A 14,925-nucleotide genomic window follows, 5' to 3' on the forward strand; every position below is an offset into this window, starting at 1 on the left:
AAAATATACCCTGATTAAAATTCTTATTGTGCTTTTAAAGTTAGAGAAATATTAGTTCTAGGAGCCGGGGGGCCGGGGGGCGGAGGCAATTATGTAGCATAAAAACCTCTGCTTTTGGTTTTCATACCTGCCAACTCTTCCTCCTTCCAGTCTTTCTGTCCACAGAGTTTAATAAAACTAAGTGCATTAAACTCCGTTTTGAAAACTCACATTTAGTCCGTCTAATTAGTAAACTTGATGTGCCTAAAGTCTTCTGTGCCAAACACTGTACTGAACATTTTAGACAGAAAAATTTTAAAGGAGATGCAGATGGTCTTGGAGGAAACCACTGTACAGTTGTGTTCGGAAACTGAATTCCCTTCTTTTTAAATGTGTTTTAAAATTTATATATATATTTGGAAATTGAAAGTATTATTTGAAATAGGCTGTGTAGAATTCAGTAATTGGGGGAGGGGACTGGGAAGTGGCTGTGTTCTTGTGTTATGGTGTAGAATTACTCAGCTCTGATTGGTTGTGAGTTTTCTTATGGCTGTTGTGATTTTTACCATTGCAAGATAATGGCTTAATAGTGATTTTCTCTTGTGTTGCAAATATCTCAGTTTAACTGCTGCTACAATACAAAGCCTTTAGTCCTAAGAATTTCAGGAAAAATGTGAAATTTGAATACATGATAATACACTCATTTTATAAGGTTTCTGAGGCATTCACTTTGTGTGTTGGTATTGATTTTGCTATTTGTGTCTAATCTACAGAGGAATTGTTAACCTCAGAACACAAATGTCAGATTGTGGACCTAGACTCTGAACCAAATGACATAAGAGTTTGGTTCAAAGAACATTTTAAGTTTCACTGTAGTTGTTTTTATAAAATACAGAGGCTCAATGACAACTCACTAGATTTTTGTCATCTAGAAAAACCATAATATTGTATATGAAGGCTTTCAATTAGTTTAAAGGAAAAATTACAAAAAGTAACTATAACTGCATTCAATAATAAAACAATTTAAATGTGTGTTTTAGTTTTAAGACAGTAAAAATTTCTAAAGTAATACTCAAGCTTAATTTTTAGAAAGAATTCATTAACCCAGTTGCATTTATTTTTTATTGAAGTAGTACCATTAATTTTTTTTCTAAATGTTATCTTTTTGTGAAGTATGCATTCATTAATTGTTTTAACTTGTGCAATTCCCTAAGAAAACTGTTTTCACAAAGACAGTACTTTGAAAAATGTTTAAACTTTTATTTCTGGGCTTTATTTCCATTCTTTTAATTCTTGATATAAGGAGCAATTCCTTTCAAATTATTGAGCATGCATGCACGTATTATCTACCTAATCTTGTGTTAAAAAAAAAGCCGGCGAGCTTCCGCATATCCACAGTTGCTATCAGTTGTGTATGTCAAAAATATTTCCTGTCAGGTTGTTAATTGAGATAGTGCTGAATGGAACCAGTATTTTAAATAAAAGAGTAGGCAAAAAACTAAACCTTCTATTTACTAGCCCAGAAAGACTAACACATAACACGCAGACTAATATAGATGAAATCCAGGAGCTATAGCTCAATCCTGTAATCTCAGCATTTTGGGAGGCCGAGACGGGAGGACCAGTTGAGGCCAGGAGTTCAAGATCAGCCTGGGCAATATAGCAAGACTCCTGTCTCTGCAAAAAGTTTTAAAAAATTAGTCAGAGATGGTGGTGACAGCCTGTAGTCCCAGTTACCCCGGAGGCTATGAGGGCGGATCGCATGAGCTCCGGAGTTAGAGGCTGCAGTGAGCCAAGATCGCACCACTGCACTCCAGCCTGGGTGACAGAGTAAGACCCTGTCTCTAAAAAAGGTAAATACATTTATTAGTGTCTTCTGTTTGCCAGGCTTTGAGCCAGGTACAGGACTAGAGTGATGAATGAAACACTAGGTCTGCCCTCCAAGTATTTTACGATCCAGTTGTGTGTGATGGCAAGTAAATGGGTAAATAATGATCCAGTATGATAAATGCTGCTAAAGAGGTAAGTCATCTTAGGAAATCAGGAAGAATTTCCCAGTGGAAGAGACAAGCAAGCTGACATTTCCTCTTGTTAGCTTTTCCTTCTTAAACATTCCATCAGAATCCATGGAATAAACTGATGGAATAAAACTGATAAAGATTTTTCCTATTTTGAAAAAAACCGTTAATTTGCTTCATAGTCCAGGAAAAAACTATGCTGGTTTGATTCAGAAGTTAACAGATCAGATGTGTTTGACCTGATTTTTTTGTTGGTGGATTATTTCAACTAAAGTCCTCATTACACTTTAAAATATTTGTAAAAACTTGTATCCCTTCCCAAATTATACACATTTAAAAATGTTTAAAATTTCAAAATTTAAACATAGGACTTTCTGTCCTATATTTTTACCATCCAGTTTATACATAAGTATATATAGACAATATACTGTTGCTGCTTAATGCAAAATAGATGTCCTTAAAGCAATTTAGTATTTGTTTACAAATATATATGTACAATTTTGCTCCTGATTTGAAACTGCAATTTTATAGATTTGAAACTGCAATTTTATATATTTAGAGGGAAAAAAGCCAAATCATGCTAGAGTGCACTAGATTTCATGTAAGAGCTGTTTGGAGCAGTGGAAGAGTCTCAGAGGACTCAGTGCGTTTTCATACTTGGTGTTCTTTCATGTAAACCTGATTTGAGAAATTCGTCATCACTTTTTCCTTTACAGAAACTTTATAACAAGTCAGCATCCATTTGTAGTCTCTGGTTCATCTCAAATGTTTAGCCTCTTCTCCTTTTTTTGTTTGTTGATGGCCTTTGTCATGTTTCATCCTAAATTTATATCTCTAGGCGCAACTCCTCTTGTGAACTCCAATTGTTTATTCCTAGTCTTTGCTTGGATTTCAAATTTAACCTAACCAAAACAGAACTGTTGGACTTGCTCTCAACTCCCTGTAACCAAACTTGTTCCTGTTAAATTCTTTCTCATCTTAATAATGGTAGCTATGATCTTCCACTTGTTCAGGCCAAAAACTCGAGCATTATCCTGACTACTTTCATTCCCCATAAGCCGTCCCGCAGTAAGGCCTGTTGGCTGTGCTACCCACTTCTCCCGCCACCGACATCCAGGTCACCACTGTCTATCACCTGGGCTATAGCAGTGACTTCCTAACCATTTTCTCCACTTTGATTCACCTTTTTATAGCCCATTCTCTACACAACAGCCAGAATGATCCTTTTAAAGCAGAAGTCAGACTCCTTCATGTCTTGGCTCAAAATCCAGTGGCTTTCTATCTGCTTCAGAACAAAACCCAAATCTGGCGGTAGGGCCGTAAGTGATCTGCCTCCCTCTTTGAGCTCGTGTTTTGCCCCCGCTTTCCTGTTCTGCTTTGGTCACACTAGCCTCTTTGCTGTTCCTCTGTTACCACGGGCATTCCCAGCTTAGGCCCTTTGCACTTGCTCTTTCTCCTGATATGAGCCTTTATCACCTATAAATACACACGTTCACCTCAGCAGTCCCTTCAGGTCATTGCTTAAATGTCAACTCATCCTAAAGAGCTTTCTTGACAACTTTTTTTCTCTGCAAGGACCTTGTTTCTCTCCTTGGCATTTATCTACATGTGACATTTTTCTATCATTGGGTTTTTAAAAAAATCTGTGTATTCAACTGGAACTTGAGCTCCACGGAGGCAGGAACTTCCGTTTTGTTTTTCTTCATTGCTCTTTTCCTCGCACCTGTCTGAAGCAGTGATTTTAGCCAGGATCTAGATTTCCTGATTCTGGTCCAGTGCTCTTTCCATGGTTCTCATACATCAACCTTATTTCACAAACGAGGTTTTTAAGTTCCTTGAGCAGAGTTGATTGCGTTTTTTACTGCTTCTGCTCCGTCCCTGCATAAGACAGGACTGTGTCGTATAACCAGTGATGGACTCCTGGTAAATGCCATGGCTTGACTAAATGACCTCCAGTGCTCCCTGTGCTCTTCACCACCGTGCATCACCTTACAGGCTCACTCACGGGATACTTTGCTTTTTGTAGGAGTAAGAGACGAGTTGCTATTACTCAACAGATACACTGTGGCATTTGGGAACTGCATGCAGTTTGAGTGAAAAAATCATGATACAGCAGGAGTCTAGTTTTCAATAAATAGCTTATTTGTATTCTGGATTTTGAACATTTCATCTAACTATAACTTTGGGGTAGTGGATAATGAGACTGAAATTAATGGTTCCTGTGCTGGTTTCTGTCTGTTTTTCCCCCCCCCCAGGAGGTTGGTATTTCTGCACTTAACCACCTGATGTTTTTAGGGGGAGTATGTCCCAGATAAATTCTGTTGTAAGTCAAAGAGCATCCATGATTGGCTTGGATCTTTCTTAAGTAACTACTAAGATGCTCCTATATTTGAGTTTGAAAATTTTTTTTTCTCTTGGCTATGAAGTTTCTGAAGTGACTCTAGTAATACTGATGGTTTTCCCCCTTGTTTTCACAGGTGATCTGCAACTCTTTCACCATCTGTAATGCAGAGATGCAGGAAGTTGGTGTTGGCCTATATCCTAGGTATGGTGTATGGTACTTCATGTACTGGAAGACACTTTCATTCCCACCCAAATCCCCAGCCCTTTGGAGGTAGTTAGAAAGGCAGTTGCAGCAGCTTGTTCAAGAGCCAAACTTAAAACTTAGCAATAAATTACAAAAAAATGGAAAATGTTAAGTTTAAAGAAAACAATTTTATAACCCCACATTATATGTTATGATATTAACAAAGGGGCAGATCTCAGAACTAAATTCTTGTTCTCAGGGGGACTTTGGGTGAAGAAGTTGAGGATGGTGGGTGCTAATTAACCATCAGGCTGATTTTTGGTTATTCCCCAATTTCCTGAGCCGAAGCACATGATTATTTCACCAGATTTGCCATACGTATCAGTTGGGTTCATTTTGTCTTTTGAGTTGGCATACTCTGAGCCCTTTCACTCAAGGAGGCAAGAAAACTCTCAGGCTTTGGCCCCTGAACGCTCTCTCCAGCTGTTGCTGAGCTGACTCTTACCACCGAGCCATGAAACCCTCTCTCCACTAGCACTATAGGCACGCCCAGTTTCATTTGTTTTTATGCCTTAAGAGTCCAAATACAAATTTAGACTTTCTAATAATTGTGAATCTAAGAATTCAGCCTTTTTTCGTATTTCTCACAATTGTGATTAACTGTAGGTCAGGTCTACTGGTAGGTGGTTCTCAAAAGGCAGTAACATAGGATGATTCAAAGCATGTGCTCTGCGTTCAGGCCACCTGGTCCAAATTCCATCACCACTTACTAGTTGTATGTCCTTGAGCAAGTCATTTAATTTCTGTGCATCAGTCTGTTTACCTGTAAATGATCCTCATAAGATTGTTGTGAGGTTTAAATGTGATGAGCATGCGCAAGTGCAAGAAAGTGTTTCTACATAGTAAGTGCTCATTCTAATTATTACCAATTCCTGATAGCAGCTTAAATCCATTTTGTTTCCCAGATGGTAAGAAATGTCCCTCCAAGGCAATAAAATGACTGGACCATGGCCCAGGATGCATCAGGATGTAGTTGGCAAAATAACGTCAGCTCTCCATTTAAGACCAAATAGTCCTAATTATTTTTCAGTGTGGATGTTTTAGCAAAGGCGGCCATTTCTCCAAAGGAGCTCAACAAATGAGATCCTATGGGAAAGGTCAGTGGTATCTTGGCTGCTGCATCCCATTATGTCTGATTATTTTTTTCTTTTCTTTTTTTTTGAGATGGAGTCTCACTCTGTCACCCAGGCTGGAGTGCAGTGGTGTGATCTTGGCTCACTGCAACCTCCACCTCCCGGGTTCAAGCGATTCTCCTGCCTCCACCTCCCGAGTAGCTAGGACTACAGGCATGTGCCACCACACCCAGCTAATTTTTTTGTATTTTTAGTAGGGACGGAGTTTCACCATGTTGATCAGGCTGGTCTCAAACTGCTGGCCTCAAATGATCCACCCACCTCGGCTTCCTAAAGTCCTAGGATTACAGGTGTGAGCCACCACACCCAGCTCTCTAAGTATTTCTTTCTGAGTCAGTTTCTTTCTGACCTTCATGTTGGGTTGCCTTATTGACTGTTATCTAATCAGTCAACTATGCCCCAATCCCCAAAAAGGACTTAGGAAATTTTTTTATTATTAAATGATAGAATTCCCTAATTAGCCTGCATCTTGGGGAGAATTGCACTTCATAAGAGGTGTGCTAGTGACATTTCTGTGAATGCACCCTGAGTACTGAATCCCTGGTGTCCTGTCAACCCTATTGCTGCTGCCCCCCAAAGGAAGGTGTCTTTTACCCACTGCATTTGTTAAATTTAGTTGACTCTACCTGCTGAGCTATGACAGTCTTCCCCCCTTTTTTTTCCAGTATCTCTTTGCTCAATCACAGCTGTGACCCCAACTGTTCGATTGTGTTTAATGGGCCCCACCTCTTACTGCGAGCAGTCCGAGACATCGAGGTGGGAGAGGAGGTAAGGAAACTCATGCTTCCCAGCCTGACCTTCTTTCCTATCAAAGACCCTCTCAGCTCGGCCTGTCCCTAAAACTGATTGTGCCTGAGGGGACAACTTTTCATTGTCCTTCTGCCAGTGAGAGTATTTGTAGTACAGTCACCTCTCCCCAGCAGCCTATCCTTTCTTCTCCCAAATTACAAATGGGCTAATTTTTTAGGGGAGAGGTCACCATATTTCTGGATGATGACAGTTCCTGTCCTATGTGTGAGAGAGAGAGGAGTTTGTGTGTGACAGAGGGTGTGTGTTTTATGCACACACAGGGAAGTCATTAAATCTCCTCAGTGGCAACAGCTGAGCAGCCTCTCATATCCTTCCGTGGGCAGGGGGGGCATCCCAGCTTGTGAGTGGGATCCCCAAGACTTCTTTACTCGAAAGGCCACTGGTTACATTGAAGGTAATTATGCATGTTTACTTTGTGCTAATAAAGCAAACAGCTTATACTGTCTCAGGCTGACATTGGGACTTGACAAACCCATCAGCATCTCTGGGTGATCATTTCAGCAAAGATGCAAAGGGAACAGAGGACAGGGAGGATGACCTCCAGCAGTGAATTGGCCTTGACCCCTCCAGTTTGACAGACTGTCAGTCAGCCTCTTTTGGTGAAGAACCTTCTCACAAGGCAGCTGCAAATGGGCTGCTCCAGGGCTCTGAACCTAAGCCTGTACTGGTTTGCACAGTGACTACCCATGCTGAGTTCTGAGTTACAGATACTTATACTTTCCAGAACCCCATTTCCTTCTCCTTTCCAATTTGCTAAAGTGGATATTTATTGCAAGGAAAACAGTATTGAAAGCTTTTATTGCATTTATGCAGCACTCAGCCAATAAAACCTCAACTCAGAGGTACCATATTTTATGTAGACAGGGATTTGGCTTTGACAAGATTCTCCCCAAAATGATTTCCATTGGAATGAACCACTTCTTATACAACTACTTGCTAAATTTCCAGATTTTAGGACCAGTGTATGAAATATACTGGGATATATGTCAGTGAGATGGAGAATGTAGTTTTTTCTCTTTTTTTCTGGGGCCACAAAGGACTTCAGGGCAGGTAAGAGATGAAACCACTATCTATTTTCAGCAATATTCATTTGGGGGCTGAAGAGTGGCTGCTGCTGTTGTCGATGATGATGATGTTTTTGCAAATTAAAAAACAAACCAAGTAACTTGACAAAAGCAATTAGAATTGGTTGGAATTTTCAGAAACAACAAAGAAAGTTTCTTATATTTTCCTAGGCTCGGCTGCCAGTCACTCTCCTGTGGTTGCTTTTCACTTAGTTGAATAAAACACCTTGTCTTTAGGTGCTGCTTTCACTTTTCCACGTCTTTCTCTTTCCATCTCTGGAGCAACAAGCAAATCCTTCCTCTTGCCAAATACGAGACATTTCCACTCAGTGTAAAGCCTTTCAGACTCAGATATTTTCCCCTGTGGTACTTGGCAAGGCATCTTCTCAACAAAAAGAAGGTTCTCCCCACAAGTCCTTCATATATACCAGTTTAAGAGAATAAACATTTCTCCATTCCATTTTGTAGGTCTTGCTGAACAGCGTTTCCCCTGATTCACCATCCTTTCTGTCCACTATGTCTCTTTGTCTTAATGTTATATGCCCTTCGAGGCCGTTTGTTATGATTTAAATGTGTCCCCCAGATTCCATCTGTTGAAAACTTTATCCCCAAATTCTTGTTGATGGTTTGTGGAGGTGGAGTCTTTGGGAAGTAATTCAGATTAGATAAGGTTATCAGGGTGGGAACCCCATGATGAGATTGGTGGCTTTATAAGAAGAGGACACTCCTGCCGCCACCTCATGTGATGCCCTCTGCCATGTTATCAGGCAGCAAGAAGGCCCTCCCCAGATGCCGGTGCCATGCTTTTGGCATCATGCTTCCCAGCCTCCAGAACTGTGAGAAATTTATTTATAAATTACCCAGTCTGTGGTATTCTGTTAAAACAGCAGAAAATGGACTAAGATACCCTTTCAATCACATCTCTTGTGTAACTCTTTCCCTGATTTCCCATATTAGAAGAAGTTCTTTTCCTTTGAGTTCTCCCTTATAGTGGTTATTAATACATCTTTGGCACGTATTATGGCTCCTTTGGAGACCTCTCTATTTAGAGCTTTATGAGGACAGACAATTGTGTCTTATTTCTGTATCTCTTAGCACTTTGCTTTGCATCCAGGAGGCATTTGATAACTTTTTGTTGAATCGACTCTCTATTATATTGAGTTTACTCTAATGACCGGCAGTATTTCTTGTGGGGACACTATTGCCATTTTGAATGGGACAGTTCTTCATTGTGTGGGATTGTTGCATCATTGGAGAAGACTTGTGTCCTTCGCGTGTGCTTAACTAATGCCTGTAGCCATCCCCCAACAACTAAAATATATCCTATGCCTTTCAAACTGACCCCTTGGAGCAGAGGTAGGGGAGAGGGAGAGCCATGAGAAAAGACATTTTGAGGCATTGATTAAGCAGGGTAATTCCTATTTATTGTACAAATATTAGCTTTAAATTAAGGAATAAATCTAGACATTTTGTGTTCCCAACATACAAAAATGGTAAATACATGAGGTCATGGATAACCTAAATACCATGACTTGATCATTACAGATCATATGCATGTAACAAAATAGTACCTGGACCCCATAAATATGTATAAATATTATGTATTAATTTTTTAAAAGTTAAAATTCCTTGGGAAAAAAATTTAGACATTTTGGTAATTTCATATCATGAACCTTGCATTTGGCTTTAGTGCTCATTAGGGCACCCACAGTTTTAATATGAGCTATTTGGGATCTGAGTGTCAGAATATGGGATTCACAATGGAAGACTCAACAGCAACTGAGGCAGAAGTTCCTCAATCAACATTTGTTGAGTAAATTAATGAGACTTCTTAAAATAAGAGCTGGAATAGGGCCGGGCACTGTGGCTCATGCCTGTAATCCCAGCACTTCGGGAGGCCAAGGGAGGTGGATCACTTGAGGTCAGGAGTTTGCATCCAGCCTGGCTGACATGGTGAAACCCCGTCTCTACTAAAAATACAAAAAATTAGCCAGGCGTGGTGGTGCACGCCTGTAATCCCAGCTACTGAGGAGGCTGAGGCAGGAGAATCGCTTGAACCCAGGAGGCACAGGTTGCAGTGAGCCAAGATCGCACCATTGCACTCCAGCCTGGGCAACAAGAGTGAAACTCCATCTCAAAAAAAAAAAAAAAAGCTGGAATACGGTCTCAGACATTTACAAATGACTGGCAGTCCTCAGTGGTGTCCCATGGCTCCTGAAAGGAAGGGAATATGAAAGCCAGTCTACTGCCAGTTTAAGATGGGAGCATTTCAAACCTCACACAAGGAGAGCTGGAAAGTTGCACAAGGTCTGTGATAACAGAAGTTGCCATGGAAATTTCTTACCCCTTGTTTCTCTCTATATAAATCCATCCTTTGGACCCTCTTTGGACAGTTTCCTTGCAAACCAGCAACATTCATAATACTTTGCTATTTAAGGCTCTCCATTGTAATGCTCAGTTATTGGGTCTTTTTTTTTATTTGACTTTGGATTTTTGTCTCCTCATTCAGCCGCCTCCTGCAGAGAGAGATGTGTAATATCATTTAAGTCATGGCTTACTTGTCTGGATTGCTGATGGCTACCTTTTCAAAATTATCTTAAATATGAAATTCATTTGGTCTGATAGTTTTATAGAACATGGATCAGGGAGGAAAGCTGGGTAGGCCAAAGCAGTCTTATGGGAGTTCCTGATTAAAATAACTTGTAGCTGTTACAAATAATGCCATTGGCGGCCAGCATTCTGTGACGCCATATCAGCTGGGAGAAGTGTGATTGACACAAGTTGAATGCATTAGTATCCCTAATGTCAGTCTTAATCTGATGTCTTTTGGGATTAAGACAGTCTGTTTCTTCTGTTAGTCATCTTATTTGCTAAACCATTAAACGAATTCACTGCATGTTTACTGGATGTCAGGAGTGGTAGCAGTTTTAGAAACCTTCTCTAATACAAAGATTATTAAGACCCAGCCCTGACTTCAAGAGTTCAAGGTATAGTTGAGGAAACTGACAGAGAACAGAAAACAATAATAGAGTTAAGATGCACAGTGGTGTAAATGGGCACAGGGCTTATAGAAGCTCAGAGCAGGAGCACTCAAGTGATCAGTAAGGGGAGGGAGTGGAGAGTGGTTAAGGAATGCTTCCAGAGGACTGACTCCTAGACTCTGAAAGGATCCATGGAGTTAGAGTTGGATGAGGCTGGAAAAGGCATTGTAGACAGAGACACAGAGGCCAGGGACAAAATGGTGAGTTCAAGGAGCAAGAAGCAGTTTTCATCAATAGACGACGAAAGAATTTAGATGTGACCCGAAGTTGAGGGAATATGTAGGGATCAGACTGACAAACCCCATGGGAGCCTTATTACAGACCTTGGTTTAGCTGAAGGTTTCATAACATTGGCTGGTCTATAGGAGGCACCCAGTAAATATTTGTGGAAGAGAGAAGGATGAGCAGTGGGACATGATTGAAGGGTTTCAGCAAAGGAACTGCGTGGCCAGATTTTCTTTTTTTTTTTTTTCTGCATGTTTATAAATGTTACTGTTTTTTATTGTATGTACTACACATAAAACATTTGAAGAAAACAATTGTTAAAACCCCACACAATTCTAACCCCTGAGTTAGATTTGGGATATCACAAACAAAACATTTTACTCAGTGTACGTTCAATTTTGCCTCAGTCACTGTTGCTGTAGTGTGAGTTTTTCTCAACTCGTTGAACCATATGATTGAAACATGATGTTTCCTTTGCCTTTCATTCACTTTTTGTATATACGACCAAGGCTATGATGATAGGGAACATTTATAGGGTGATTCAATTTAGGAAGCAATAGATGAAGCCTAATAGGTAAAAACAAAAAACAAAACCCAAGGACTACAAAATTGAGTAAGACTTAAGTAGTCTGTACCATCTTTGGAATCTTAGAAAACTCAGATAATGTTACACATTCATTTTTTTTATTTTATGGAAGAAAATGTAAGGTTTAAACTGGGAAATGATTTGTTCAGTGCTACACTTACTACTACGCAGTGTGGAGGGGTTAGTAATAAAGCTTCATTCTCAGGATTGAAGTAACAAATTGTTTACCTAGGACAGTGCCCAGCACATGATGCTTAATACATAGTGATTTTCTTCTTCCATTTGTGATTAGAGTTTCCTGAAGGGAAAAGTAGAGCTCCAATGGTGAGTGTCCAAAAAAATTATATGACATTAGAGATTTCTCATAAATTGTGGAAGCATATTTAGAGAATCTATCAAAACTATAGTAAATAGATCTCATCTCACATATCAAAGCAGAATAATTGGTCTTTGGTGGAAGTGGTCTGGCTGATGTTTGGACTCGGCAAGAAAGATTGCTAAAACTGTTGAATAACATTTGGTTTGTGTGTAGAAGTGTTGGTCCATGATGACATCTACAGATTATTTTCCATTCTTAAATTAACATTTTCTATATGCAGTCTTTGTTCTAATACATGCTCCTCTGAAATTGAAGCTGAAAGTGTTATGACCAGTTTCACTTTAAATGAAGGTACCTTTAAGTCTGAAATGAGCTGGTGCTTTCAGGTTTAGGCTGTTGAATACAAACACATAAAAGTTTGATTTTTGTTTTTGGCTTAAGATGATAAAATTACTTTTTTTTTTTTATGAAGTATTTATTGATGATTCTTGGGTGTTTCTCTCTCGGAGAGGGGGATATGGCAGGGTCATAGGATAATAGTGGAGAGAAGGTCAGCAGATAAACACATGAACAAAGGTCTCTGGTTTTCCTAGGCAGAGGACCCTGCGGCCTTCCGCAGTGTTTGTGCCCCTGGGTACTTGAGATTAGGGAGTGGTGATGACTCTTAAAGAGCATGCTGCCTTCAAGCATCTGTTTAACAAAGCACATCTTGCACCGCCCTTAATCCATTTAACCCTGAGTTGACACAGCACATGTTTCAGAGAGCACGGGGCTGGGGGAAAGGCCATAGATCAACAGCATCCCAAGGCAGAAGAATTTCTCCTAGTCAGAACAAAATGGAGTCTCCTATGCCCACCTCTTTCTACACAGACACAGCAACAGTCTGATCTCTCCTTCCTTTCCCCACACTTCCCCCCCCTTCTTTTCAACAAAACCGCCATCGTCCTCATGGCCCAGTCCCGATGGTCGCTGTCTCTTCGGAGCTGTTGGGTACACCTCCCAGACAGGGCGGCCGGGCAGAGGCGCCCCTCACCTCCCAGACGGGGCGGCCGGGCAGAGGCGCTCCTCACCTCCCAGACGGGGCGGCCGGGCAGAGGCGCTCCTCACCTCCCAGACGGGGCGGCCGGGCAGACGCGCTCCTCACTTCCCAGACAGGGCGGCCGGGCAGAGGCGCTCATCACTTCCCAGACGGGGCGGCCGGGCAGAGGCACTCCTCACATCCCAGACGATGGGCGGCGGGGCAGAGATGCTCCTCACTTCCTAGACGGGGTGGCGGCGGGGCAGAGGCTGTAATCTTAGCACTTTAGGAGGCCAAGGCAGGAGGCTGGGAGGTGGAGGCTGTAGTGAGCCGAGATCACGCCACTGCACTCCAGCCTGAGCAACATTGAGCATTGAGTGAGCGAGACTCCGTCTGCAATCCCAGCACCTCGGGAGGCCGAGGCGGGCAGATCACTGGAGGCCAGGAGCTGGAGACCAGCCCCGTCAACACGGCGAAGCCCCCTCTCCACCAAAAATACAAAAACCAGTCAGGCGTGGCGGCGCGCGCCTGCAATCCCAGGCACTGGGCAGGCCCAGGCAGGAGAATCACAGGAGCCCGAGGCAGGGAGGTTGCAGCGAGCCGAGATCACAGCAGTACAGTCCAGCTTTGGCAACAGAGGGAGACTGAAAAAAGGAGAGGGAGACTGAAGAAAGGGGAGGGAGAGGGAGAGGGAGAGGGAGAGGAGGGGGGGAGGGGGAGGGGGAGGGGGAGAGGGAGAGGGAGAGGGAGAATTACTTTTAACAGGGTTTTATTAAATTATATTCAATAAATTACTAAATTGTGATTTCACAGTTAAATTCATTATAAAAGTCCCTATCCCATTCTTAAGAATGGATAAGTGTAAAAGAAATGTAATTTCATTTACCTTTTGAATTAAGCTAAAAGAATACTTTAGTAACCTAATTGTGATTTTTAAAAGAATAATTTCAACTTTCATTTTAGATTCGGGGGCACATGGGCAGGTGTGTTGCATGGGTATATTGCGTGATAGTGAGCTTTGGGGTGTGATGAATCCCATCACCCTGGTAGTGAACATGGTACGCAACAGTTTTCCACTCCTTGCCCTGCCTCCCTCTCTAGTAGTGCCGGTGTCTGTCATTGCCATCTTTATGTCCATGAGCACCCAGTGTTTAGTTCCCACTTATAAGTGAGAACGTTGGGTGTTTGGTTTGATAGATTCTCTAAATATTTGTTTCCACAATTTATGAGAAATCTGTAATTGCTGTGTTTGGTTTTCTGTTTCTGCACTGATTTGCTTAGGAGAATGGCCTCTAGCTGCATTCATGTTGCCACAAAGGACAAGATGTCACTCTTTTTTATGGCTGCATACTATTCCATGGTATATATATATACCACATTTTTTAGCCCGCTGTTGATGGGCACTTAGGCTATTCTATTTCTTTGCTATTGTGAGTAGTACTGTGATGAACACGTGAGTGCATGTGTGTTTTTGGTAGAATGACTTATTTTCTTTGGGTATATACCCAGTAATGGGATTGTTGGCTCAAATGGTAGTTCTGAGCTCCTCTCCAAACTGCTTTCCACAGTGGCTTAACTAATTTACATTCCCACCAATAGTGTATAAGTGTTCCCTTTTCTCCACAGCCTCACAAACATTTGCTATTTTTGGACTTTTTAGTAATAGCCATTCTGACTGGTGTAAGATGGTATCTCATTGTGGTTTTGATTTGTATTTCTCTGATTAGTGATGTGGAGCATTTAGAAACCATGTTTGTTGGCTGCTGGTAATGTCTTCTTTTGAAATGTGTCTGCTCATGTCTTTGGCCCACTTTTAATTAGGTTATTTGCTTATTGAATTGCTTAAGTTCCTTATAGATTCTGGGTATTAGACCTTTGTCAGATGCATAGTTTGTGAATATTTTCTCCCATTCTGTAGGTTGTTTGTTTACTTTGTTGATAGTTTCTCTTGCTGTGCAGAAACTCTTTAGTTTAGGTCCCACTTGTCAATTTTTGTTTTTGTTGCAATTGCTGTTGAAGACTTAGTCATATGTTCTTTCCGAAAGCTGACGTCCAGAATTGTGTTTCTTAGGTTTTCTTCTAGGGTACATAAAGTCTGTGGTCTTACATTTAAATTTTTAATCTTTGAATTAATTTTTATATATG

The 14,925-nt window shown here is 41.1% G+C and overlaps 1 protein-coding gene across 18 annotated transcripts in view; it reads left to right on the forward strand.

The window, feature by feature from the left end:
• Window positions 1-14,925, forward strand: part of SMYD3 (SET and MYND domain containing 3) — a 770,143-nt gene that overhangs the window by 590,611 nt on the left and 164,607 nt on the right. For all 18 annotated transcript variants that reach the window (XM_054446960.2, XM_054446950.2, XM_063666134.1 and 15 more), the window contains 2 exons: window positions 4,475-4,542; window positions 6,383-6,485. In XM_054446960.2, coding sequence (XP_054302935.1) covers window positions 4,475-4,542; window positions 6,383-6,485 — 171 coding nt within the window. The remainder of the gene's footprint in view (window positions 1-4,474; window positions 4,543-6,382; window positions 6,486-14,925) is intronic.

Source organism: Pongo pygmaeus, chromosome 1, assembly GCF_028885625.2.
Source record: "Pongo pygmaeus isolate AG05252 chromosome 1, NHGRI_mPonPyg2-v2.0_pri, whole genome shotgun sequence".
Taxonomy (NCBI): Eukaryota; Metazoa; Chordata; class Mammalia; order Primates; family Hominidae; genus Pongo; species Pongo pygmaeus.